Genomic DNA, 26,242 nt, shown 5'->3' on the forward strand with positions numbered 1-26,242 from the left:
ATTATCAATGCGTTAACAGATACCTCGCGGGCGATGACTTCCGTCTCGTTCGGCGTCCGCGTCTATGGTTTCACTAAAATTTTACTTCTAATTACCTCGCCACCGCCGACATTTTATGTTTCCTATAACCATTACTTTAATTAATTTTAACAGCGCTAAACTTTTCTCACGGTCGTATTATCATGACTTTAGAAGTTGAGATGGACGGACATCCATGGGTTCATCTTCAGGTAATTATTACTAAAGACATTAATTAAACATCTTGCTAATTAATTAATTTGCAATTTCTCCACCTTAAAATAAAGTATCCGCCATAATAAAAAAAAACATTGTTTTGTTATATAAAGAAATGATATTTTTAGTATTGTAATAAAAGAGCGGCATTACTATAAATTAAATTATGGGTGTAAATGAAGGAAAGAATATCTTGAAGTACCATTATCGCACAAAGATCTCTTGATCATATTATGCATAACCTACCAGACATGATGGATGCCTCGGCATCATCATGACTTGATAAAGAAGACTGATTTAAAAAAAAATCAAATTCCATCAAACATTATCATTTTATAACCTGTAACAAAAGTCTACGGGCATTGCTAATTATTGAAGATATGGTATCAAATTAATTTATTTAAAATGTGCCAATTACGTCAAAACTCGCGATTAAAATGCAAATTAAATTTATTTATTATTATACAATAAATACTGTATAATAGTTGTTTATAAACATTTTTTGTTGCTCAATTCAATAATTTTTTTTAACTATAATAAAATAATAAGATGGGTTATGTTAATCGGTATTCATAATCAGTATGAATTAAGCAAAATTGTTAAGAATTACATGAAAATATAGTGAATTTTAAACATTTTTGTAATAGAAAAACCATTTTTCTTAAAGTTTATGTATTTTTATAAATTGTTATAGTAAATTTAATTTACAAGTTCTGTCTTTGTATTATTCAGGCTCTATAATTTTATTATATCATCCATAAACACAAGAAAATAACTGTGTTTTATTTACACTTTTTAGACGTCGTGATGAGATAAATATAAAAATGAAATCGACTTGATGTAAGGTATACAATACATGTGTAATTTTTGTAACAAACAAATATATTTTTTTTTAATATTACACTGAATCTGTTATTCAGTGCATATTTTTTTATTTATTATTATACTTTTTTATTATTTTTATTATATATTATACTATTTTATCGTAGGCAAAACATGATAAGAGAATAAAATATTTATTAGTGTAACGGCCAGCAACCCTTTGTAGAGTCGGACAAATAGTTTTAAAAAATTGTGATTAGTTAAAAAATGATATCGACTTTTTATCATAACCGACAGTTATAATATTGGTCCATGACTTTTGCATTGAATTTATTATTCTGTGTATTTTTACTTTAGTATGATCTGAAAATGTAACAATATCATGTTCACTATTTTATAGTAGACAAAACATAATAACCTCTAGAAAAATGTTTATTATGCTAACGGCCTTTGTAGACTTGACCATATTTTTTTAAAATATTGTAGTGAAATAAATTAACACGAAATGTTATAAACACATATAGTGCAATTTTAATAGCGAATAATAATAATACTAATGAATTTCAAATGAATTTACTATTCGTAATATTTTTTTATTTTATAAAGAACTAAAAATGTAGAATTTTAACCAAGTTTACTGTTTTATTGTGAGCGAAAAATGATAACCACCAGAATAAAATGTTCATTATGCTAACGGCCAGCAACCCTTTATAGTTGGACAAATAGGATGTGCAGCGATGTCACCCTTCTCTAAGTGGAGTGAGCGTTTGGCGAACGAGCGTGGGGCGAGCGGTGTCGCGCAGTAGTGAGTAAAGTTGCACCCGGACCACACCGCTGCCGGTCACGCACTGAGCCACCGCGCCTTTTGACCCGATACGAACCTGTTCCGAAATCGGCCCCTGATCGAATCGCACAGAACGGGGTGGAGTGGACATCGTGTTGTGCACAAGTGACCCCTGTCGGACTAACCTGTCAACTGACCACTACCACAGTAATGCAAAATACGATACGGGGTTAGCAGACTGCCCCTCTGCGACTAGTTGTCGACCCGTTCAGCAGGTATTCTCGATTTTTGTCTCACGTGTTCGTTCATCTTGACCAATTATTGCAACTGTGGCGGAAATGCACCGAAGGTACTCTTCGGTTCTTTTAGTTCATCAGCATTGATTTAATTTTATTGATCTGTTTTGTGCTCTTTTATATTGTTTGTTTATCGAATCATTTAGATACATAATAGTACACACTAGTATAAAATCTATAACCATTTGTTAGATTTTACTTGTTATCAAGTTTACAAGCATTGTCATGCTATATACATACATTTACATGTAAGATACATGTAAGATAAATTCAATTTAAGAAGTTAAGGCAATCAAATGTCCAATAAGTAATTAATTGGAGGAAGCGTAAAAAATATAAAACATGTCTTTGTTGTTAAAGCAATCAAAACAGTAGGGGGCGACCGTTTTTTAAAATCAGTATGATTTGTGAAACAAAACGGAAATGATACATTTGGACTTTGATACGTACGTGTTAAGGTGTTTTTGATATTACACGATTCCCAGTAGAAGTATATAATTAGGTAGGCATAAGCAACGTTTCCGCGTTGAATGGCGCGTTCGGCGCTACTCAAAAATATATTGTGAGGTTGGCCATGAGAGTTGAAGCGTAGCTGTTTTTGCTTAACACGTTATATGTTAAAACTTTATTATTTAAAAAAAACTGTATTAATGCCACCAGTCGGCGCTTATATCGCAGTGTAATACAGTATTCATAACTGTGAGTCTATTAGCCCGATACAATTATATATTATAATATATTAGTGGGTTTTATTGTTAACAATCAACTTAAATTATAATAAATAAGGTATTTACCAGTCTTCTGAATTTTATTCTTATTAACAATCTACAAGCATAATTAATATATACAAATATATGGCAAAATATCACATTTTTTGTGACTATATTAGTTTATTTTGCAACATTTAATTGATTTTTTTTTAATAAGTAACAATTTATTACGTGACAGAGTTCAAAGATTTACTTTGTCAGAGACTAAAGATGCCGCTAAAGTGTCAAACGAAGGCGCAGGTAGGTACCCACGTACCAGAGCATCATACATTAGAATAGTATTTTCAAATATCAAATATTGGTTATAGCGACGGTCGCTGTGCAAACAACTAATGTTTATTTCTCTAAAAACGTTGACATCGGCTCGCGACCGCTCACATTTTTGTGCGGCTAATAATTGATTTTTTGTTTACTTCCCGCGTGTAGTCGAACAGGGACAACGGTGGATAGCGCTGTTCAAATTTCCCCACGATATCTACTGCATACCTAAGTTTTAGCGGTATAGATGTTTTCGGCTTAAATTCAATCATTAAGAATCAGCGGAATGCCGTGCCTCGCTGTGCGCTCGGTTGACTGGCTATTTCCGGGTATATGTCATGTCAGATCAAATGCGAGAGATATAACTAAAAACTAATGCACGCTCGGTGCTTTTTACAATCATCGGAGAGGCCAATAAATAAAGCTTCGTCGTAGAACGGGAGCAATTAATATGGGTGCGCCCGACTTGCGTGAAAGTAGCCTCGGCTACGTGTGTGAACCGTGGGCTTCACTGAGCCGTGTTCGCGACCACGTGTTTACGGCCCTGTATGTGGGCAGGAATGCCTGAGATTACATGTGCTAATATTTCTTTTCATTTGTACGGTTTTCACTTCCGCACAATCAGAAATTTTGATGTCAGCTATAGCTTTTTTATTTCTTTTTATGACACATATTTATAAATACAATGAATACGTGCCTATCGTTTGAATTTTCTTGTATAAAAAGAGTATATTAAGCTGTAGAATACAAACGCACATTATTTTTAACTTAGTTAAAATGGTATTGAAAACTCTGTCAAAAGTTTTTGAAGTAGTTGTATTAATTAACTAATGTTTTAATTTGCACAATAGTACTCCTGCTTTATCTAATAAATAATTAATTATAAACTTATAGTATATTCACAGCGTTTAATGAGGTCAAATAATTACCTCCTCGAAGATGTGCAATTATATTTACTAGCAATAAACGTAGATACTTAAACATTATAATAATTATATGAAAGAAATTGCATCAACACCAATAGTTATACTCTACTAAATCTATATGTAAGCGGGTTTAATAATTTTGGGTATCAGACTAAATGCTAATTGAAGCCTCGAGCATTAAGTTTAGTTTTAGAAACCTCTTACTATCGATACATCGCAATTATATTAAAGTTCGTTTAGTTATTTAATAATATCGTAGAGCATAGTTTTATCAATCGACATAGAATTTTTCTGACAAATTGTAAATTAGGCCAGAATTGTTTTGTTTTGTGTCAAAGTGAAAAAGCTTTTACCGATTTATTAAATAATGTTAAAGAAGACTTCTAAGAAATAATAGACTCATCTAGATGTTTCAATGCACCTTCCATGGAAGAATAAGAAATGAATGTACTAAGACTTGCATTTTTCATTCTTTATTTAAATTAATGGTATTGGTTAAAAAAACTCGTTCATATCCAATTAACGGGTAATGAAAGAGTGCCATAAATCGGTGAAAGTTAGTGTCGTTTTGCTCGGCCGCAATAAATTTAAATAATCATCTATTGAATCAGCAGATTTATGAAGTTGGGATGAACTACTGGTAAATATCTAGGCAAAGAGTGGCGCGTTGATTCATACCCACTGAACGCATTGTGGCTACGGGCTACGAGCAGTAGATCATAATCGGACGAGTATTTATTGGTGCGCGAGCTTTCTAAAGCCCTGCTTCTGAGATCTTAAAGCGGCGTACACACGACCGCCAAGTGACACGCAATGTTACGCCCGACGTATTTTATTACATCTCCCAATCGTCAACATTTGTGTCGGCGTATTTTAAACGTGAATAAACCTAAGTGACAGGTGAATATACGGATTTATTACGTACCGTCTTTTATGTAATCCTTCTATAATTTCCTGCCAATGAATGCTTTAAGTTAGTTTACAGTTTTGATTAAAATATAATAGCATTGTCATATTTAAAGTTCTAACTTCTGGACTTGAATTGACCTGCCAGTTATGTTTTAAATCAACTACTTCCTATGTATTATGTAAAGTAATATTTCTACACCGCATTCTTTAGATGAACATTTATATCAAAAGTGATTTTTTTAAATTATATTAAATATATATATATATATATATATACATATATGTATACATATATATATATATGTGTGTGTGTGTGTGTGTGTGTGTGTGTGCGCGTGTGCGTGTGTGAGCGCGCGCGCGCGCGCGCGCGAGTGTGTGTAAATAATTTTAATATTAATTAAAGGGGGGGAATATATAGTTCACATGCTAGAACATAATAGTTTCACCAGTAATAAAACGTAATGATAACACAGTAAATAAAAAGCTTTAAAAGAGTGAACGAATTACTTAATAAATAACGTAACGATAACATAGTAAGAAAAAATGTTTTCAAAATCAGGATTATTACATATTAAATTATATTAAATTAATTACTGTTTACTATCTCTGTAATGCCAGAAGATATTGGTCTGTCATGTCCCTATAGAGAAAAATAATATATCAGCACTATCACTTTCTAGAGAGTGGAGCGTTTACACGAATCAGCCTGTTGACATCTGAATATAATACTGAAAAATGTTACAAATATTACTTGTAAACGTTTTACACTTAAGTTAATAAAATAAACGCCTATGGATCTCCTTTCCCAATTATTACAAGAAAAAATAATATACTGATATTATTAGCAATCAGTGTTCGTACAATGATTGCGTCCATCAACTGAGCCACTTAACTAATCTTGACACTTGCATTTTTGAAACAAACTAAAAGTATGAGATGTGACAAATGTGGTAGAAAATGTTGATGTTAAAGATACGTAGGAATAAATTCAATGGGATAGTTAGGTTATGTGTCGTTTTGGTAATAATGTGGACTAAATTATTTCATTCATTTTAATCTCCTGAACTTAAACTACACAATAAATTTTTCGTTTCGTCAACACGTCGACTAGAAATCGTAAATGTTATTGTTGTTTATCAATCAGCTTCACAAAGATTTATAAATTCAAGTAGTAATTTTGAATATCCTAGATTAATTTTCAAAGATTTCGTATAATTTAGTATGAAGTTTCGCGCGTGTCCCTATTAAATGTTTATCTACGTAATATATTGTAAAAAGGAGATATAACATTAAAATTGAAATAAATAATTATAGAGAGGCAAAATTGTTTGGTCGTCGTAGCTAGGCTGATCGCCTAGGGGAGCGCGGGCCCGCTATGTACCTGCCGGGAGCGTGTGAAGTCCGGTGCGAGCAGGGGGTCTATGACACAAAGGAATATTTAAATGCGCTCCTGGACGTGGCTCGCATGAATGTATATTACCCTATGACCATATTATTTTTAACATGCGAAGATAATGGCTCATCGGGGCGATTCTTAATTTTTTGTCGCTTTCTTTTACTCAACCCTTTATTAGGGTCCGCAATGCTTTAGGGTTTTTGTGCAACCGGCAAATGTTGTCATTAAGGAATACTTATAATTATGTTCTCACCGCAGTCGATTTGATTTCTCTAAATCTTTAGAATTAATTAAATTACAACTTAGTGAACATGCGACTTTGCTAAGGTCGTCGGAAGATACTGGATACAGGCCACTTCCAACCGGTCTTCTTGTATGTCTTTGGGGGAGGCCGGAGGATGTCTAGCAGTGGACGTCTTATGGTAATGATAGCAATGATGATGAAGAATCTTGGGATCTTTAATTTCTGTTTAAATGTCAGTTCGTAAGTGAATAAGACGAAATAAAAAATTGAGTAATATGTTAAATCTCCTTTTAAAGTTACTAATTACATAAAAAAATATACAATAAAATGTTCGACTTACTTAAGTTTACGAGGTATCTAAGTCGATACGAAATAGACAATAATATTAACTATTATTATCATAGCTGATATAATAAATAAGGGTATTTGATCTAAAATATCACGTTATTATATAATCTTTTAATTAGAGTAACTACGGTAGTAATATGAATAGTACTATTAAAAACGTTTAAAATTATTTTTGATACGATTGAATTGGATTATTATTACTATCAAATTTGTACGTACCAAACGTTTACATCGTATAAAAATAGACATTTTTAAACAAAGGTCATAAATAATCATTATAAAATAAATACGAACATTTTTATAAAGTTGGTATAAACACGTAATAAAAGATATTGGTAATTCATTTTTCCGTTAAATTATAAATAAAAATAAAAATTACATAAATTCTTCTTTCATTTTCTTTATATAATTTTTTTCTTTCATAACACCATACAACGTTAAAAATTCTTACTTAAGTATAGACGACAACAATAAACAATAAACATTCATCCAGCGCCGCCGTCTAACTATAACCGGTGTTTATGACAGTTTACCCTATAATTTGGCAATCAATTTCTTACCGCCAACCTCCTCTGAGCTATTGTGGCCTTCGACTGTGTCGCAGTTAACCTGCTGAGCATGGATCCTGTAATTTTGCGGTAACTAAATTTTTATTTTGTTATAAACTAAATGGTAGTCGAGTTAATCAAAGATTTTTCCATGTAATTTTATTACTGCATTATTATTGTTTTTTTTGTTTTATAATAACATTTATATTTTTTTATCAGTGTGTTTCACACGCAGTCTTATACTTGACCAATTTATCTCACAAATGATTCAATAAAGAGTCTTTGTTAATACACCCCTTTTCTTTGGACTGTGTCCATAAACTATGTCTATGATAATGTCTCGTCGTCTAAGTGGGGGAAGTGCATTGTTTCGCAGCCTCCGAGGGTTCCTGACGCGAATTTATGTTCGCCTGTCATAACAAAATGAATTTACGCATTGTGAATCAATATGGCGATTTTGATCTATAGGCTACTATTGTTTTTGGGTGTCGAGAGAACGTAACGTAAACCTTTCGCAGGGATGAAAGTTTTTATCCTTTTATAATTAAAACAAAGCTGCAATGTAGCATATATCGCAATTTTAGCGAGTGATAAATTTGTTAACGGTTTTGATATTTGCATTTATCTGTATTTTTACATTCACACCCGTGACATAAGATATTTAATAAAATATACAAATGTTACATAAAAGTTACTAACTTTACTGGAAAGATGAAATAAAGTTTTTAGAAATATTATTATATTATTTTATGGATTTACATTTTGATAATATTTGGTATTTTTCATACCTGAGTTTTGTAGTAGCAAGTGACACTTGCACTTCTGAGGAAATGTTCTGTAAATGACGTAAATCACAAATTAAAGTTCGTACTTCATTATTGAAATCTTCTTTGTGGGAATGTCATAAAAGGTTACAGTATATAGCCTACCTTTTTAATTTCCAAATATATAAATAAAGGAGAATTAAGAAAATTAATGTGCGCTATAAAGTTTACAAAGAGTCTACCCTCCTGTGGGATCCTGTTTGCTCTTATGCTGTAATTTCATAATTCAAGCGTTTAAATGCATAGCTTTTCGTGAGCAGTTCGTAAAAACTGGAGGCTTGCCGGAGTGGTCATTACGGTCCTTAAAATAACATCGTACGTTTAAGTTAATGACGGACGCACCGGCAAAATACACATATAATTGCTTATAAAAGAATTTTGGCGAAAAATTATCAAGTACACGACTTTGTGGTGTTCTTCCATGGGATCGCAAAGAAAGTTCAAAGCTGGTTAACTTTCTTACTTTATTCATTTATATAAAATTCTAAGCTAGCATAGATATTGTTTAAATTGTTAGTTAATATAAAGTGGATATCACAACATATATATATTTTTGGTGTAACACTCTCATTTATATGTTTTTTTTTCTCTCACGTATCAACATTATTTGGATAATTTTCATAGTTACAATTAATTTAAAATAAAATCTTGTGAGACATCTGTGCCAAATAAAATTACCTAAATTTATTGATTGTTTAAAAATGTTAGACAATTTTTCAGTTTTTGCTATAAAGCCGCGGGATTGAGAGCGCAGGGCGTAGAAGGTGCTTAGCCTTAATTCCGTGTCAAGTAATTAGCACGAGGGGTCCTTCGAAAGAAAATTGGGGCTCGAGCTGTTATACAAACTTATTATGGGCGGACGCTTCATAGAGTGACTAGGTCGGTTGCTATAGACTAGCTAATAAAACAATTACTATCACTTTTATAAGCGTTAGCCCAGAGAGAAGAAGAGGCAGAAGAAACTCCAGCAATGCTTCGGAGTCAGATACTACAAGTCTCACGTCGGAGACGGCGTGGTCTGTTCTGGCTGCTAAATCCATGCCCATTTCACAAAGAATTTTAGTTAGCTTCCAAAAGTAATTACACCAATGTAACAGTTGAACTGATTAGATAAACTACCTATTATCGTGTAGCGCAGTTGTTAGCTTTCTTAATGAATTTAATTTACTGCAGCCGGATATATTTTAAGTTGTTTAAGATTTATTTATTTGCGTAACTATAGTCCATTAGTCATTGCATAGATTTACTTCAAATCTCTAAAATACTTTGCAATAACTGAGAGGATAAGTTTCTATGTTATCATAAATGTAATTGTGTAGCAAGAACTCTTTATTTAGTTTTAAAAATGGCTGAATTTTAAAAATTCCATCATTTTCATTAAACGAAAACTAATTCCAAAATGTGCAATATTTAAAATGCAATGTTTATGTAAAGTTTTGTATTTGTATATCGTTTCCTTTGTAGTTTTACATTTTTGTGTCTTTCTTTAGTACCGCTTAAGAAAATGTTTGGTTTACATTTACATGCCTTTTATTCTAAGTTCTATTCTTGTCTTTACTATATTATATATACTATTTGGTGAGTTTGTTATTTATGCTTAATGTCTATTACATATTCAAGATTAAAAATTACTTCATTAAATATTAAACACTTATCACGAAAATTTGACGAAAACAACTCCAACACGTATAATAATTTCAAAGTTGTGTTTTGCTATAACTATAAATTCTCACAAAATGGCTGTGGTTACTAGGCCGTAATCGACGTAGAGTATTTGCATAATTACGCCAATAAGTGTCTGTATCTATACAGAATTGAAAATTTTTATACGAGCGTGTTCATTTTTTAATGATAACATTGTTTAACTGCTATTATCTGCGGATACCAATGATCTATCGTTATTTTTCGTTTAACATCAGACAACTGAAATGAGCATGCTTAATTTTAGATGTCTTATGCTAAAAGACGTGAGTGCTTCGATTTATTTTGTTAATATCCAAAGGCAGCTTGGGTAAATAATCTTACATTTTTACTTCCTACTAAATATCACACTATCAAGCACATTACGAGCAAGTCTCGGCATTAAATGTTACAAAAAACGGAGGAAAACAAACGCTTTTATGTTGTAAAAAATATTTTATAAGCTGCACATATTTTACCGGTTACAAGGTTAGCCTTTTGCAGAATCACGCAGCAAAATGTTAGCTTATTACTGCATGTGAAATACACTAGAAACAAAATATAGACTTTGATAATACAACAATGCACGGCAGCGAAGAATCTTTTTTAATTAGTTTAAAGGCCTCATATGTTTGTAACTTTTGTTTGTAACTGCTAGCAATTATTTCTTTATCAATAATCGTATAAATTACTATCGAGGTTGAAGGGCGTAACAGCGTGTAATACATTTAGTTATTCAAATAATATTATAAAGGCATTTTAATATCAACGCGTATCTGTTACACCGTTATGGCACAAAGATTATGCTGGCAGTGGATGAATATTTATATTGGTCAGAATTGAGATGTAAATAAATGTACAGATCCATTAGCCAACGCTCTACATTATACTAGTATGTATAAAATGCAAACTTAATTGCATTTATACCTTTTCTCGGTTATGCGTAAAGTGAAGCGAATATTTAAAGATGGAGGCGTTAAACGCAAACGATAAGGTTTCAATTTGCAATTAACGAAAGCTTTAAATTATGTTTATCGTTTAAGCAAGGAAACTAAGTTCAAAATTTGTATTAAACATAGTTTAGAACGTGCTCTCCTAACGGCTCATTTTCTTCATCGTTATTTGATTTGATGACCTAATTTATTAAGCATAGAAAGGTCTTAATCAATACCGTGTATAAAAATACATCTTATTGTGGATATTTTAATTTACCAGTGATAACGTGTAACGTACCGTGATAAGTGAATTTTAATGTCTCGGGTTGAATATATACCATGCCGTAAATATTCCCGCGGTGTATTTTTTGTTGTTTAATTTTATTTATTAGTGTGTACATTATTATCAATTAAGATGTAGAATAGTTCAGAATCAATAATTCGGTTAACATTTACAAATGTTTCTTGTGAAAAAGAAATGATATCAAAATAAAATTTATTTATTAGATTTTCGAAGTGACGATGCAAGGACTAACATCACATTTCTTCATGACTCTTATTCATCAGGCTTAAATGACATATTAATTAACTGGTACATTTAATAGTTCAACGCTAGTGAACTTAATGTCATAGTTACAAAAGCTAGAAAAATATTATTCATTAAAAATCCTTATCGGATATACAATAAAAACATGAATTTTGTAGCATAAAAAACGTACGTTCCTCGAGCGTTGGTATTCATTTTTGTAAACTTTTGCTTATATATTTTGCTGGACTGGTATTATGAAAACGCACTTGTTGTGTAGTGGTCGCTTAGACAAAATTTGCATTTTCGATCATTTCAACATTATTAGCATTTATCCCGTTAGAATGTATATGACTCGTTTGTCTTCGATATCTCAAGTTCACACCAGATTAATTGTTCTTGGAAATGGTGCGATTTATTAGTATTTGCGATATTAACATCGATATAATAAAGTTTGTTAGAAGTAATTTATGATCTAAGTTTAAAATAATATTTTAATGCCCAAGAATTATAAAAAATTTTCTTATTAACTCTGAAACCTACGTGTTAATATAATTATGGTATGAAAATTTGTATGTTATTTTTCTTTATCTTATGCATATGTTCGCGTTTGTGGATTCGTTGTGGTTCGTCGTGTAACGGTGCCCGGGCTGAGAGACTGATTTATTGTGGACACACAGTGGACCTATCCGATTTGCATTTAGATAGCGCGGCGGCGCGGGACGGGAGGGTTATTCTCTGGCGGACGTAAATTAACTACAAAATTATAATCGAAGAAAAATTTAATCGATTCCAATAAGACAACACTCTATCAACCAGCAAGCTATCTAGTTCCTTCCTTTCTAGTTGGACTACCACATACAATCACTGTACCTGGTATTTCTTATAAGTTTTATTTATAACAGAAAAGGTTTTTATCTGAATCCGATATGTATTAGATACATTAGAAAAATGTGTCTAATACATATCGGATTCAGGAAAATAAGAGATGCTTTATTAGTTGAAATTAATAATGACTGTAAAAGTTAAAATTTGTCATTGTTTTATTATCTAAAATTACTTTTTAATTAATTATTCATTCACTTTGAGTCGTTTCGTTATCGCTATAATATTCGATCTCTGCTACGCAGTAAACATTCTTCTGGTTCCACCTACTTACACGTGTTTCGTTCAGAGTCCGTTAAAGTTTTATTTATAACAGCAATTCGTCTAGGGCAGTTACATTGCTAGCGGAAGCCTGATATCGACGTAGTTATTCCAGTGGATCATAAATAATCGGCCTCCGCAATTAGAAGGCGCCGATTTGGCGCAATACATATTCTATGGTTCTCTCGTTAGTCTTATTACAGAGTTCTAATATGGAGAAAATTGTCACATGTTTAAAGTGTGAGTGTCTAAATTGAATACTTTATGAAGTAACATATTTGTTTTTTTTTTTATTTTAAATGTCTGTTTTTTTAAATAATTAATTATCTTTTAACGACTTTAAAGGAAAAACATAAAATTATAGAAATCAACAAATACTATTTCGATTTGTATAAAGTTACTGATTTGCAAGTAAAATGTTAACATGCAAATTTTATCGCTTTGGTTAAGTATTTATTAATTATTAACAGTCTACGAAATACAGTATAAAGGCGTGTTGCTAAATATTCCACCAATAAACGGATGCTGATACCACGGTAGGTTTATTGTATTATGCAAGCTGTGAAAACCTGCAGATTTTCCTAGTGCCTCTATTTTATCTCTCATATAGATGTTATCTAACAAACGCTTAAAAGGAAAAAGGGTACGCCCCTAATTGCGAGATATTCCTCAGTATCTTCGCGAGTATGTAAATAGGCGTCAGAGGTAATTAAAAGCTTATCGCGCGTCCTGCCACTGCACTCCCGTTGATTGCTATGTAAAATGATTGACATTGCATTTTAATAGCAAATTGATAATGAAAACGTTGCCGTTCAGTCGAATACGCACTGTATTTTATTGTTGACAATTACTATTTGCTAAAGATAATTGATCGGGTTCTCACAATTGTCAGCGGGTTGACGAGCGCCTCGCAATTTTTGTGCCATTAAAAGTTAGCTCAGTTGCCAGACATCGCATGTCCATCCATCGGTAACATGTTTTTTAATGGTTGATTTTTTCTTTGTTGGTGTTGTTTTACATAACTATAGCTAATTTATTTTTAAACGACAAATGTTTATTTTATTTAAGGGCGTTATGAGTTGTCGTTTAACACCAGAATTTACATTTTATAGACATGGAAAAATAAATATATATTTTTTTATTGTTTAAACGTTAGCCTAGTAACACATTTGTGAATCAGAGGAGGACGCGATCGACAAGATGTATCCGAGATATATGAGAAGAGATGGCTTGACATTTGTCTACCAAATAATTGATTAATTGGTGGCTAGTACTTATGCATGCATTTTAGACAAATGACGTATAAATATCAATAAAAACTAGTACATAGTTTGCAATTAAGAGGCTAGATAGTTTAGATTTTCGTTAAACAATGCAATATCACAGCTGAGTTCAGTAAATCATAACGCAGCCGTTTCCGTGGGCAGTGTCACAGATCTTTCGGGCATACCTAATAGCTTCGCGATTTAATTATAGTTGCAAGAGTATAACATAATCGGTCATAAATCACTGTGTATAGATACCTGCCAGCCACAACCTGTTTCAATTCGCGCGGTACAATGTCTGCCGTGGCAAGCGATGTATTATGCGCCGGCGCAGGCGACATGGCTCCTAATTTATACCGTCATGCTTATTTACAGCTACCAGATGAATTCACTAAATCTGTGACATATCAACATTTTTACCTTAAGCTCTAAAGAAATTCTACTTTATACGATCTATGGAAGAAGTGTATATTTTTAATAAAAGTTATAAATCATGGTCGTCGTGAGTGCTTTGTTGTTATAGTTTATCGTTTATAGTCTGTATATCACTTAGCACACAATTGTGAGCATTAACATTTTCATTGAGCCGCCTGCTTGCTTAGGTATTAAAAGATTTTCAGATGCTTTGATACCGTGAATCGCACTAAAATATACAACTAGGGGAACTATGTGTTTGGTGATTTCTTGTTTAGTTATTGATGTACCCAGTTAATCTTTTATGTTCAGTTTAAATTTAAAATAAATGTTTATTGCATATTTTTCGCAAACTTAGGCGCAGTCGGGCTTAAAGTTGTAAGAATACTCCTAGTATTGTAACAACTTTAAATATTTTGGTACAAATTTCTACTGAACGAACACATATTTAAGTAGCTTAACGACGGAAATGTTACATTTCTTTGCTTTTTAGTAAACATCTATCACCGTGGGCGTTCATCTTTCAAGTCATAATTGTTAAAGCTAGTTTAAGCAAGTTAATTTTATTTACTGCATTGCACCTATATTTCCTTTTTAATTTTGAACAGTGGCAACGACGATTTTAATTTCCACTAGAAAACATTTAAAATTCGCCCCTGCTAAGGAAGACTTATCTTTATATTATCTCTATATTACCATAGTCAGTACTAAGTAACTAAAAAATGTTAAATAAAAATAAATGAGCGCAGTTGACGATTCACGACCTTTGGACAAGTAAAATCGCAAGAGAAGAAGTCTAAAAAAACCGTGACGAAAAAAAATAAAAAATTAAATGTTCCAACTATTGAAGATAAGAACTCGGGGTTGTGTTTTTCTTTTAAGCAATATTCTTATTACAAATTATTTTTTTTATTTCTTCTCCTATCCTTAAACAATAATAAACAATTGAAAGAGTTAATTTTATCATATGAATCAAATAAAGTCAAACAAAAAACATACACAATAATAACGTTACAATTGAAAATTTTCTTATGGCACTTCGACGACTTAAGATAATTTGCGGCAATGATTATTGATAAATGGCCACCAGTTTTTGCAATATTTCGTTTGAGTTAAGATGCTGCATGTGATACTTTTAACTTTTTTAACATGGCAATCCTTATGAACGTTTTATATCGTAATATTTTTCAATGGTAATTTTAATATTATATTTAACATTTTTTTGGCGGAGAGGCCAGGTGAGGAGGAAGTGCTTTAGTCCTAAAGGCATTTATAATGAAGTGGTAGAGTAAATATTTTCAGTTGTAATAATGATTAAAGTCGACTTCCAAGGTAAATTTCATATTTTAATGACATCTGCAATAATTTAACTAACCCTGTTTTATTTATTACGCGGAGCATTTTTTTCATAATACTATAATAAAATTTCTTGAAACAGAGAAAAATGAAATGTAATAGTGAATTTTCGCGTATAATTGTGAGTAATATAAAAAATGGTCCAAATGTTTTCGATTTTTTTTAGTTTTGAACCAAATGGATAATTGAAAACTTATAATTTTGTGTAATTATAAGAGCATAGATGTCCTTTTCATCAAATTTTAACAAGAGGACTGGACGATGCTTTTTTGATAAATTGTTTGCCTGTAAAAGTGAGCCGCTACACAAAGTATTATAAACACCTGCACAGCGACACTTTGAAAATGTAGGATATCTAATCAGCTTCGTAACTTCGCGAGCCACAGCATCTTGAAAACGGTGGTCATTCTAAAACCGTTCTATTTGGCGGCAAAAATGCTGTCACTTCAAAACTGACAGTAAATTTTCTTATATAAAATAAATTAAAGTTCAGTGAAAGACAAGAGTATATACACATGAGTATATAAAAATTAATTTTATAATATTTGTTTTGTCTAATAATAAAAACGTAACGTAACCTCGTTGGTTACACAGTTATACGGTAATAAAAACATGCAATAATCATAATTCCATAGAAACTGTGTACGGTCACTCGCTATTCATTTTTACGGTCGTGTGCTGAAGGAACGGCCGTTGTTAGAGCTTATAACGCGAAGCTGAGCTTCGTGGACAATACAACAAACACAATGCAATGAATAAGTGCTTCTTATAAACTCGACTGAACGTATTAAATGTCATTCACTGAGTCAGTGTTACACTCGAGCTGTCACTCGTCGGTCAACGAATAATTTTGTCGAAAAAAGATATTGCGCGTCTTTTCATCATTTTATATCCATGTCAAATGTCAATTTTTAATAACGTCTTTCCAGTGATAAAATTTTGACGTTGGTCTATGTCAAAAAGAATTTTTCGACATTCTTAACTAAATAATATTTTGGTTACTTTTTAATTAAAATAAGATCATCAAAAACTTGGGAATACCTTTGGACTGAACATTCTTTGTAAAATATTATTATAATTTAAACGCTACTAGTTCTTCGGTCCGCAGTCATGACTTGTTTAGTGCTCATCTTGTGTTTCCATCTTTAATCTGTGTGGGCGCATATTTCTGAGAAGACATTTTTTTGTTGTCCGTACATAATGCTGCCGAGAACAGTTGTAATAATGTTAGCCTTACTTGTACGACGAAGAAGTCCGTAAATGAATCATCGCATATGCGGACCCCGTCAGAGCACAAAAAGAGGTTTGTCGAAAATGCTCCTCGTTTAGTTTGCTCTGTGATGTCTCTCCGTAGCACACAGCAGTACTCATCCCTTATTTATTTATACTGGTATGAAGAATGTATAGTTTTTGTGGTCCCATAACAGCGTGCGTCCAGCGGCCACAATCCGAGACTGCGAATTCCTTAATTGACGAAATGCAACAACGCCGCATTCCCGATCCAATCGTTAGCTTTATTGTAAGAATACAAAATAGATTCATAGGCAATTATGTATTTTATCCGACATACACGTTCATTAATTTTTGTTTAAAAATATATAACCGGTTTTTTTTATTTTAATTACTATCAAATATAAAGCATTCAAAAATATAAATATCATTATAATTAAAAGCAAACGTCTGCTTAAAAATAAAAAAAATAACCATTCAGGTTATATAGAAGTATAAACGATATAAAGTAAGAAGGGATCCGTGTCGACGACTCTTAATGACTCATTAGTGATGCTGGATACTAGTTTCTCTTATCGCCAATGATAAAACATGCGAAGATTTGTGCCGCGCCCTGTACTTTCCCCTGTACCTACCTGCCGAGCGAGTGTGGTAGAGCTGTGCGTCCAGTTCCGCCGTTTACTCGAGTCTCATTACATCTAGGTATCGTAGTGCGATTCACACATTTATAGGTACGCATTTGCCGATGAACTTAACGTTCAATTGGTTGAGATACTTCGAAGTCTGGTGAAAGTTGAACCAATAAAAAAAACGATCTCTAGTCCATTACGACAATAAAAATTTATTTTTTCTCATTATAAAATTAATACTTCAATGAATTAAATCAAACGATATACGTGGAATATTTGACATAGTTTGTTAAAGTAATCTAATGTCTAAAGGGTGATTGGCTATAGGTGTAAAAGCTATAAAAGCTGAAATGTATAGCTCATTTGTCTATAAAAAACTTTAAAGAATTTATATCTATTTCAATTAATCATCCTGTAGGAGTCATCAATCTGAAATATGTTACATTATTTTTTTTTTATTAAAATACATCTTTTATAACAATATCGAAAAAGTTTTTGATTACTTAAACTCTTTTATATGTGTACACAAAAATGTGTGAAAGATTATTATTCCATAAGTTAAGGTATCGTTTTGTATAAGCTTCGACTTCGTCACGACACATTAAACAGCGCCGCGTCGAATTGGTTTTATTTTGTAAAATATCGCCTAATCGTTTGAATCCGGAACGTATGCATTAGAAAAATGCCGTTATTTGTTTATCTTTGTTTATTAAATGTATTTTAATTTATTATAATTGTTTACACGTATCCAACAATCAAAATAAAAGTTTCCGAAACCGAAACATGTGCAATTTAATATTTGTTATGTTACAAGTTTGCAGTATAAAATCTAAATTTTATGTTACAATTCATAATATTATTGAGTCTACAATTTAGTAAAACGCTTTTTTAATAACAAACAAGTTACTGCAACACGAAAACCAGTGTATTCGTCATTAAACATAAGACGGTTATATCATTTTGTAGATCGTTTGGAGAGTCGTAGATGTTATATATTGAAGTACAAGAAAGGGATTTAAAATTGTGTGGTGATTTTAATTAAAAGATTAATAATGAGGCAATGAAGGCGGGAGGCAACGACCGCGGAGGCGAGGGATAAGCGCGCCTGGCGGGCGCACGCAACCCTGCGCGACATGCGTGCCGGGCCGTTACGACACCTACACCAAATTTTTCCACATGCCCGAACAGCCGAGATAAGCAGCGAACGACGCCAACGTGTTATTTATTAACGAACCGAATGATCGATAGTTGGACGCGACACCGGACGTGGAGCTCAGTGAGTGCCGCCTTTCGAAACCAACGCTGTTACGCTCGAGACACGCTACGACCTCAGATATATCTTCGTCTAACAGCGTCTCCGACAACGCCAACGTCAAATTGATTTTCGAACTCTATTCTCATATGTGTCAAATTTGTAGACTATAGGCTTGGATATGAACATCCGATTACATCTTAAAACAGACGAAACTTCTTAAATCATTAAAATTAACTTGTGCATGGACCGTGCTGACATTGATTGATTTAAAAAATATGTCATATATTTGGTTGTTACCTTGGACATTGTTAAAGTATAGTAATTGCTCGAATCTCATGTGATTCATGTACACCGTGATAGCAGTAAGTGTCGCAATCTGACGGAAGAACGTTCAGGTATGTTTAGCCGTAGCGAATGCTTTATTTGTGTTACCAAAACTTCTTCAACCCTTCGCTCTGTGCTACCCATTCCACTCAAGCATACGTCACGTCCTCGTGACAGCTGCGTGTGATACTTTCTAATCGCGCACTATTCAACAAAACAAATAGACAAGGAGTAGACAACTTACGAAAGTTTAAACGGTTCGACCAATTGACTATAAAGAAACGGTATAATTATTTATAGAGGCAAAAGTATATAGCTATTTTTTATATCGATTGCATAAATTGCGATGTCTTAAACTGTACAAACATGTCGAACTGGCGGCGCGTCGTAGTCTAAACATAAGCTCATGTTTACGTTTCGGTTCGTTGGCGACGTGATAGGAAACAGTCGCGGAAATTCGAGGTTCAGTCGCGCAGGGCAGGTTAGACCAGTCCCGGTGGCCTCGCAAGGACCCCAGCAAACCTGTTAGATTCGTTGCACGATTTTTACGTGCGCACCTACCGGAATCTCATTCACGTGCTGCACCCGCCCCGCTGCCGCCCCGCTCTCCCGCCTGCCAGTTAACTCGTCAAATGACTCACGCTGTAGCTGCTTAAATGCCAGAAGCTGGCTTTTCCAGTTTTCTGAACCAATTCGCATATAATTCTATACTTACTACATGTCGGCGAAGCTTTCTCGATAAACCAATAAAATTAATTGGATTATCCTACATATGTTTTACTTAAAATATTTGCTATCAATTACAAACAAGGAAAATATTCACTTTTATGAACGAAGGATTTATAATAATTCGCCGGTCATTAATTCGACGGTTCCGTTTGTTTCCGGAAATTATATAGTACTGTTTAAGATGGTAAATAATAAAATAATTTATCAACTACTGGTATTGACGACTGTAAACATATATACCTCTATGACAATGGACTATATTCTGACATCAATAAGGAACAGGAATCAGGTAGGACTACGATCCGGTCAAACTCGTCGGACGCGTGCTTCCAACATTTTTTATTTATTTGTTTGCAGCGTCGGATACCGCTGGGTGTGACGTCAGACCACCTAAACTGGTTGTTGAGGGAGCAGGGATTTGCCTCGTATCCTTCCGGTTCTGCAAGTGGTTCGGACCTGTTCTACATTCAGGTTGCGCGGTACCCGGCGACCCGAGCCGCGTGACGTATGACCGCGCGCTCCTTTCTCGGAATGCTTACTTAGAAATTAGATTTGACCTTTTACGAACCAAGAGCATTCAGTCCATGTGACACTTATTTTCACATCAGAAACGGCTAGAAACACCCATCCTGGTGTTTGTGATTACTCAATTCACTTCAACCAGACACTCGTTTCGCTGACTCACTGCTGGTGTACGCAACAATTAGCGCACGTATCGCGTCATACTATGCGCAGACTACCGCTGTATACCATCAAAGGTCAGTATCCGTACCAAAATGGTCACGCCTAATAACTGGTTGTATGTTGTAGTCGATCCAGTCGTAAAACCACCAGCTTTGGGTACCAGTATTTTACGTTGTGTTTACTTTGTTGATATAATAGAATTAATAAGAGGCGATGCTTGGTATACAAATAACTTTTTATTGAATTGGAGATGTGTGCTTTTGCATAGACATCGTTTTTTAGTACAAAATTAAAACGGACTGTGTTTATATTTAACATAGACATATCAACATATCAACTTTAATGATTGAGGTAAAAACTTCCAAACCTTAAATACTTTATCGAGTTGCTTTTCGTTTTGCATAAAATTATAATTAACTGAACCGTCACCTTTGTTATTAGGAGGCGCAAGGAGGTGATGGAGGTTAGCGGCGACTCATGGCGCACCTACTACTCCAGCGGGGCAGAACACCCGCTCAGCGCGGCCACATCCACGGTGCTCGGAGTGACGGACGAAGGGCAGCCCCAGTCTCTCGTGACCGAGTATTACAAGCTGCCGCCCTTGGCACAAGACACACATCTTAATCTCCATAAAGATATGAAAATCGATGTTTGGCCGTAAGTTATTTACATTATTAATAAATAAAATACGAGTGATAATAAATACCTGGTTAGTACAAGAAACATTAAAACACCATGGTGTGCATTATATCAAAAAAAGTTCTGGAAATAATAATAAAACTTTTTAATGAATTAATATAAACGGCCGATTTAAAACCGACAAAAGTTGTGTGAGATGCAGATAAAAAAAGACAAAATAATACTCGCCTCACGGTCCATAAAAATGGACGTCGAGTCAACGGTGATTGCGGAAAATCAATTGCTGTTTCTCACGGCCGTACATCACATCGATCGTTCGTGTATCGACGCAATTATCATTATAATCGTCGAATTTTAAGGCCCAGTGAATACGGAATGAATTCGCGTAAAATTTATATGTAAACTATGATAATATGTTGCCTTTTGTGTCAGCGGAGTAGCATTCGATCTATAGGGTTGTGTGTTAGTAAGTCTCACGGACGACTACACTGAGACATAGGCCGCGTGTCTTCCGGCCCCAACGAAAGGTGTAAGAATAACAAATAATAAAAATGTTAATGTTCCACTCAATAAATCATAAGATCTCATTTGAATACGTATGGCGAGATTAAAGAAATAAGAGTTCGCAACTGCAAAGAACGTCCTGTCCCCCTCATATACTTCATCTTGCACATATCATTAAAATTTCCATATTTTTTGCAGTTGATTAGAGGTACAGTTTTTATCAATTTTTTTTTACTGATATTTTGGATCTGCGTTGTTTAATGTACATCGATTATAAAGAGGTTTTAAAAATATTATAGTTCGTTTCTTGGTAATAAGTATGTAACATATAAATAAATATAAAAATTCTATACTATATATAAGTATATATAGTAAAGAAAAAGTGACGGAAATTATAAAATATATAAAACAACAAAAAATGTACATATTAATGTTGTTTTACCTGTGTATATTTGAATAACAGTAATGTTAATGAATGTTATAAAAACGCTTAAATATTAATATATTAAATTTTAATAAACACCGTTGAAAATTATTAAAGACATAAAACTATTCACAGAAGATAATGTCAGCTCATTCAACAGAATTCTCAGAGAAACGCGACCCCGATCAAATTATGCCCGCTCTTTGAAAGAGGTTGTTAACAGCATCCTTTCAATGGTGACAAAAATGAGCAAACGCCGTGACACATTCTGAATATACAGAGTGCATAACGTTAACTTGACCCTGCAGGCTAGTTCGCTTCTTTTATATTTATGTTTATAATCACTAAACGAAGCGTTAACAGAAGAAACGGTGAAGCAGGTCGGTTAAATGTAACTTATAAATAAACATTAAATTTATTTTAAAACATAATATACCTATTTATGTCTGTAATGGTCAGGTATCCGCTTTACGTGTACTTACTTTAACTAAGCGTGTAACAAAATATGTTTCTTTAAAATAAATTCAGCTTTGGTATAACATAAAAATAGAACTGGAATAATCAACGCAATTTTTGATAAAATAGTCTGATGACGGAGTTTCTATTTTGCAATAGGTCTCTTTTTATTTGAGTTTATGGTAAAGCGGCGCCCATTAAGAAAGTAAAGTTAAACAAGTACATTATATTTATTATATTATATTATATTATATTATATTATATTATATTATATTATATTATATTATATTATATTATATTATATTATATTATATTATATTATATTATATTATATTATATTATATTATATTATATTATATTATATTATATTACATTATATTACAACGCAGCAGAACGTGTACGGGTACAACTAATTATATTTTGTAGTCGCACACGTTAATGTCCGCCAGCACAACACGGCGTCTGGGCTCTGGATTGCACCGGAGCGATGCATTTGGCCTGTCATCCTTGTCACCGTACGGGACAACATAGATGGCATGGATACAAATAGCGACAATAGGCGGATGTAGTTGAAAGTGGCTCACATTGACAAGGACGGCCAGAAGTAATCTCGGCGCATTGTCGGCACGCGTCCCACGCGCACGGCCCAGCGCGCGTCGCTATTTCTCATTCATACATTCAAAATTATAACGAATACTTCACCTCGCCCGCACCCATTCGTGCGTTGTCGCCGCATGCGTTTGTATGCTAATCCGTTATGTAGTTCAGTGCCAGAATATCGTCAGTTTCGGCTCCGTTTTTATTGTCTAAATCGCTCATATTATTTAAATTGAATGCACGATAGATGTTGATCCGAACGAGTTCGGTTTGTATTATGTGCTCTTTCGAGTTTCGATGTAGGCGTATGTATCATAGACGCTGCGGAGCAGACAGGCGATGCAGTCGGTACCTAAGCGTGTATGTCGCATGGGTATTAAGTGAAGACGATAACTATAATCATTAATAATTGTCAGGGAACCGTGTGTGTGAGCGTCAAGATTAGCATAGAAACGCGCGGGATGGTGTCGGGGAGGGCCTGGCCCTCTTGACCCTGTCACCGATCACACTCACAACTAACGGGAAATCGGTTTCTCTGTAAATACTTAATATGCAACGCCTTAATTGGGAATATAAATTAAATGGTTATTTTAAATATCACAGAACCCATTTGAGACGATAACGACCACTTAATGGGTGAGCAATAAATAAGTAGTCGTTAAGCATAACATAGTTCAATTGAAGTTTTTTACAACAAATTGTCGTATCAAGACAATTTATAGGTTTATTTAAATTTTGCTCCGAGCTATTCAAAGTAAATATAAGCTTAACTAAAAACTAAACCTAGAAAATAAAGATAATATCTATATTTTTTATTAAAATGTAACTTACCACTTTACGTTGTAAACTCGCATCAGGGCAAAATGCGTTGTCGCGGTAGTTTAAAAAAAACTGAGGGCGCTGAAACCGTGTGACCCATTTAGAACCGTAACCGGTTTTCTCTTGAAGATACGTGTATATTGTTATAGCTGGGCATATAATACCATACAATATCCGGACCCTCTCGCGAAGATAATGTATAAAGAAAATAGTACATCGTTAGTAGAAGCGTACTGTGGCGGTCATCACGTAACTAAATAAGAAACCGGGACTTGACCAGTCCTGTGAACAGTTTTTTTAGTGTACATTTTTCATTCATATGACTAGCTAAAGAAATTCAATTAAAGTCGTTATAACGCGAATTATCAACAGCAGCTGTCTAAAATATTATTATCCGTTGCAATTTAAAGAAAAAAAAATTAATCATCGGTACGAAAAATATTATTTAGGAGTAATGCGTATTCGATTACTCATATTGTTGATATAGACAAATGGAAAAATCGTTTTCAAATAAAGTTTTTGATAATGTATTAGTTCCGTGAGAAAATTAGCAATAAACCTACATTTGGCTGAATGATATATTCAAATAGAATGGAGTTACGTTACTCGCATCCGCTGCAAGCGCCTTCATCATTTGGTTTTATCGCTTAACAGATTTTAATCTATTCGTCAAACGATGTATAAATTGTCGTCGCTTCTGATCGTAATCACAACGGTACTTCTTCTATGTACACTTACTTTTTAGGCATGGTGCTTTATCACTCGCACGTTAATTCTGTTTACCCGTACTTACTTTTGTATTTCAGATTCTACCAGCAAACATTTTTAAATAATACATGTCTTTAAAATATTACACAATCGATAGAAATAAAAAGCGTCTAGCAGTTCTTAGATTTAAAAATAAATTTAATCAATTCGACAAGTATGTAAGAAACGATATTCTGTAAGTATTTTATTTCTTATTAACCTTCACGAAAATGTTTGCATATAGATGCAAATCGCATCATTATTATTTTAGCCATACAGTCATTGTTTATTTAGCATAAACCTCCCCCATAGATTTCCAATAAAAACAGGTTGGAAGTCATCTAACGACCTTTACAAGGTTGTCTTTCCATCATGTGGGTGGGCGTCCTACGCTATGTTTGCCAATCTGTGGTCTCCACTCTAGATCCCAGGAAGGGGTCCTTAAGATATCAACAGCTTCTATTCAGGGCGCTATGTGGCTTTCCTACTGCCATTTCATTTTACCAATCTGGTGAACTATGATGGTTACTTTAGATTATCATCTGATTGAAATTATAGAAATATGCCTAACTTAGTACAATTTAATAAAACAAATGACAACAACGAGGTATTTAATGATATCGACTAGCATTTGCATGGAGCTAAATATGAGCCGTGTTCTCCAGAGATTGTTTCCACTTCTTTTAAGTAATTTTACCTTTTTTTCAAAATTTTATTTTATTCCTACGATCTTTTTGCATTAAATACCCATAATACGGTTTCAAACGAATAGGTTTCCGTAATATGAAGCTAACATTAATTTTGTAGCCTGAAGCAAACAGAACGTTGACTTATTTTTTTAGACGGCTAAAATTATTTTTAGATAAATGTAATATTATTTTTATTTAAAATATATGTAGGGCTTTGAAAATTAAATTACGCAAATCTCCGCGAAGATTGATTTGAAAGCGATGAACGATATTATACTTGCTACTTTTTAAATAGAGGGTAAGTTGCTCCGTAACGGTGCTTTGTCGATGCCTCGTCATGTGTGAAAGGGTGTTAAGTAAACATTGCAAATGATTACGGATGCTATTGCATCTGTGTACGCAATATTCAGATTTTGCTACGGCGGAGTACTTTGGCATTTGCATGCGAAATATAGTAACAGTTGTTGTAGATTATGCTCATACTTACGCCTTACAGCGCACAATGTTATGCTAATTTTTTGCAACATGATGCTGATATCAGATTAAGTGTTTGGGAATTTGACTTCTGTATCCGTTGCCATAGTCGGCGCACTTATAAATTTTTTATATGATTTGGTTACGTTACGTTTTCAAAAGTATATTTCTATTTGTAACTTTCATTTCGCTTATTTTATTGATTAACGTCTACCTGAATATTAATATTTTATTATATTTAAAATATTAAACAGTTTATATCTCGGTTATAATTATACCATATTTTTGGTCCTAGATACGATAAATATAAATAAGCATATTGAAATTTAAATTATAACTCTTCCTCCCCATCTTTATCATA

At 33.4% G+C, this 26,242-nt stretch overlaps 1 protein-coding gene across 7 annotated transcripts in view; it reads left to right on the forward strand.

Annotated features, from left to right (window-relative positions):
- Positions 1-26,242, forward strand: part of grh (grainy head) — a 102,377-nt gene that overhangs the window by 31,948 nt on the left and 44,187 nt on the right. For 6 of the 7 annotated variants that reach the window (XM_068770985.1, XM_068770984.1, XM_068770986.1 and 3 more), the window contains one exon: positions 20,974-21,189. In XM_068770985.1, coding sequence (XP_068627086.1) covers positions 20,974-21,189 — 216 coding nt within the window. Of the gene's footprint in view, positions 1-2,015; positions 2,116-20,973; positions 21,190-26,242 lie in introns of those variants that run through there. The other variant, XM_068770988.1, reaches the window with a different exon arrangement.

This window comes from Battus philenor, unplaced genomic scaffold (genome assembly GCF_028537555.1).
Source record: "Battus philenor isolate CCGP_79_NKW_IND1 unplaced genomic scaffold, ilBatPhil1.0.hap1 SCAF_3, whole genome shotgun sequence".
In the NCBI taxonomy this organism is placed as follows: Eukaryota; Metazoa; Arthropoda; class Insecta; order Lepidoptera; family Papilionidae; genus Battus; species Battus philenor.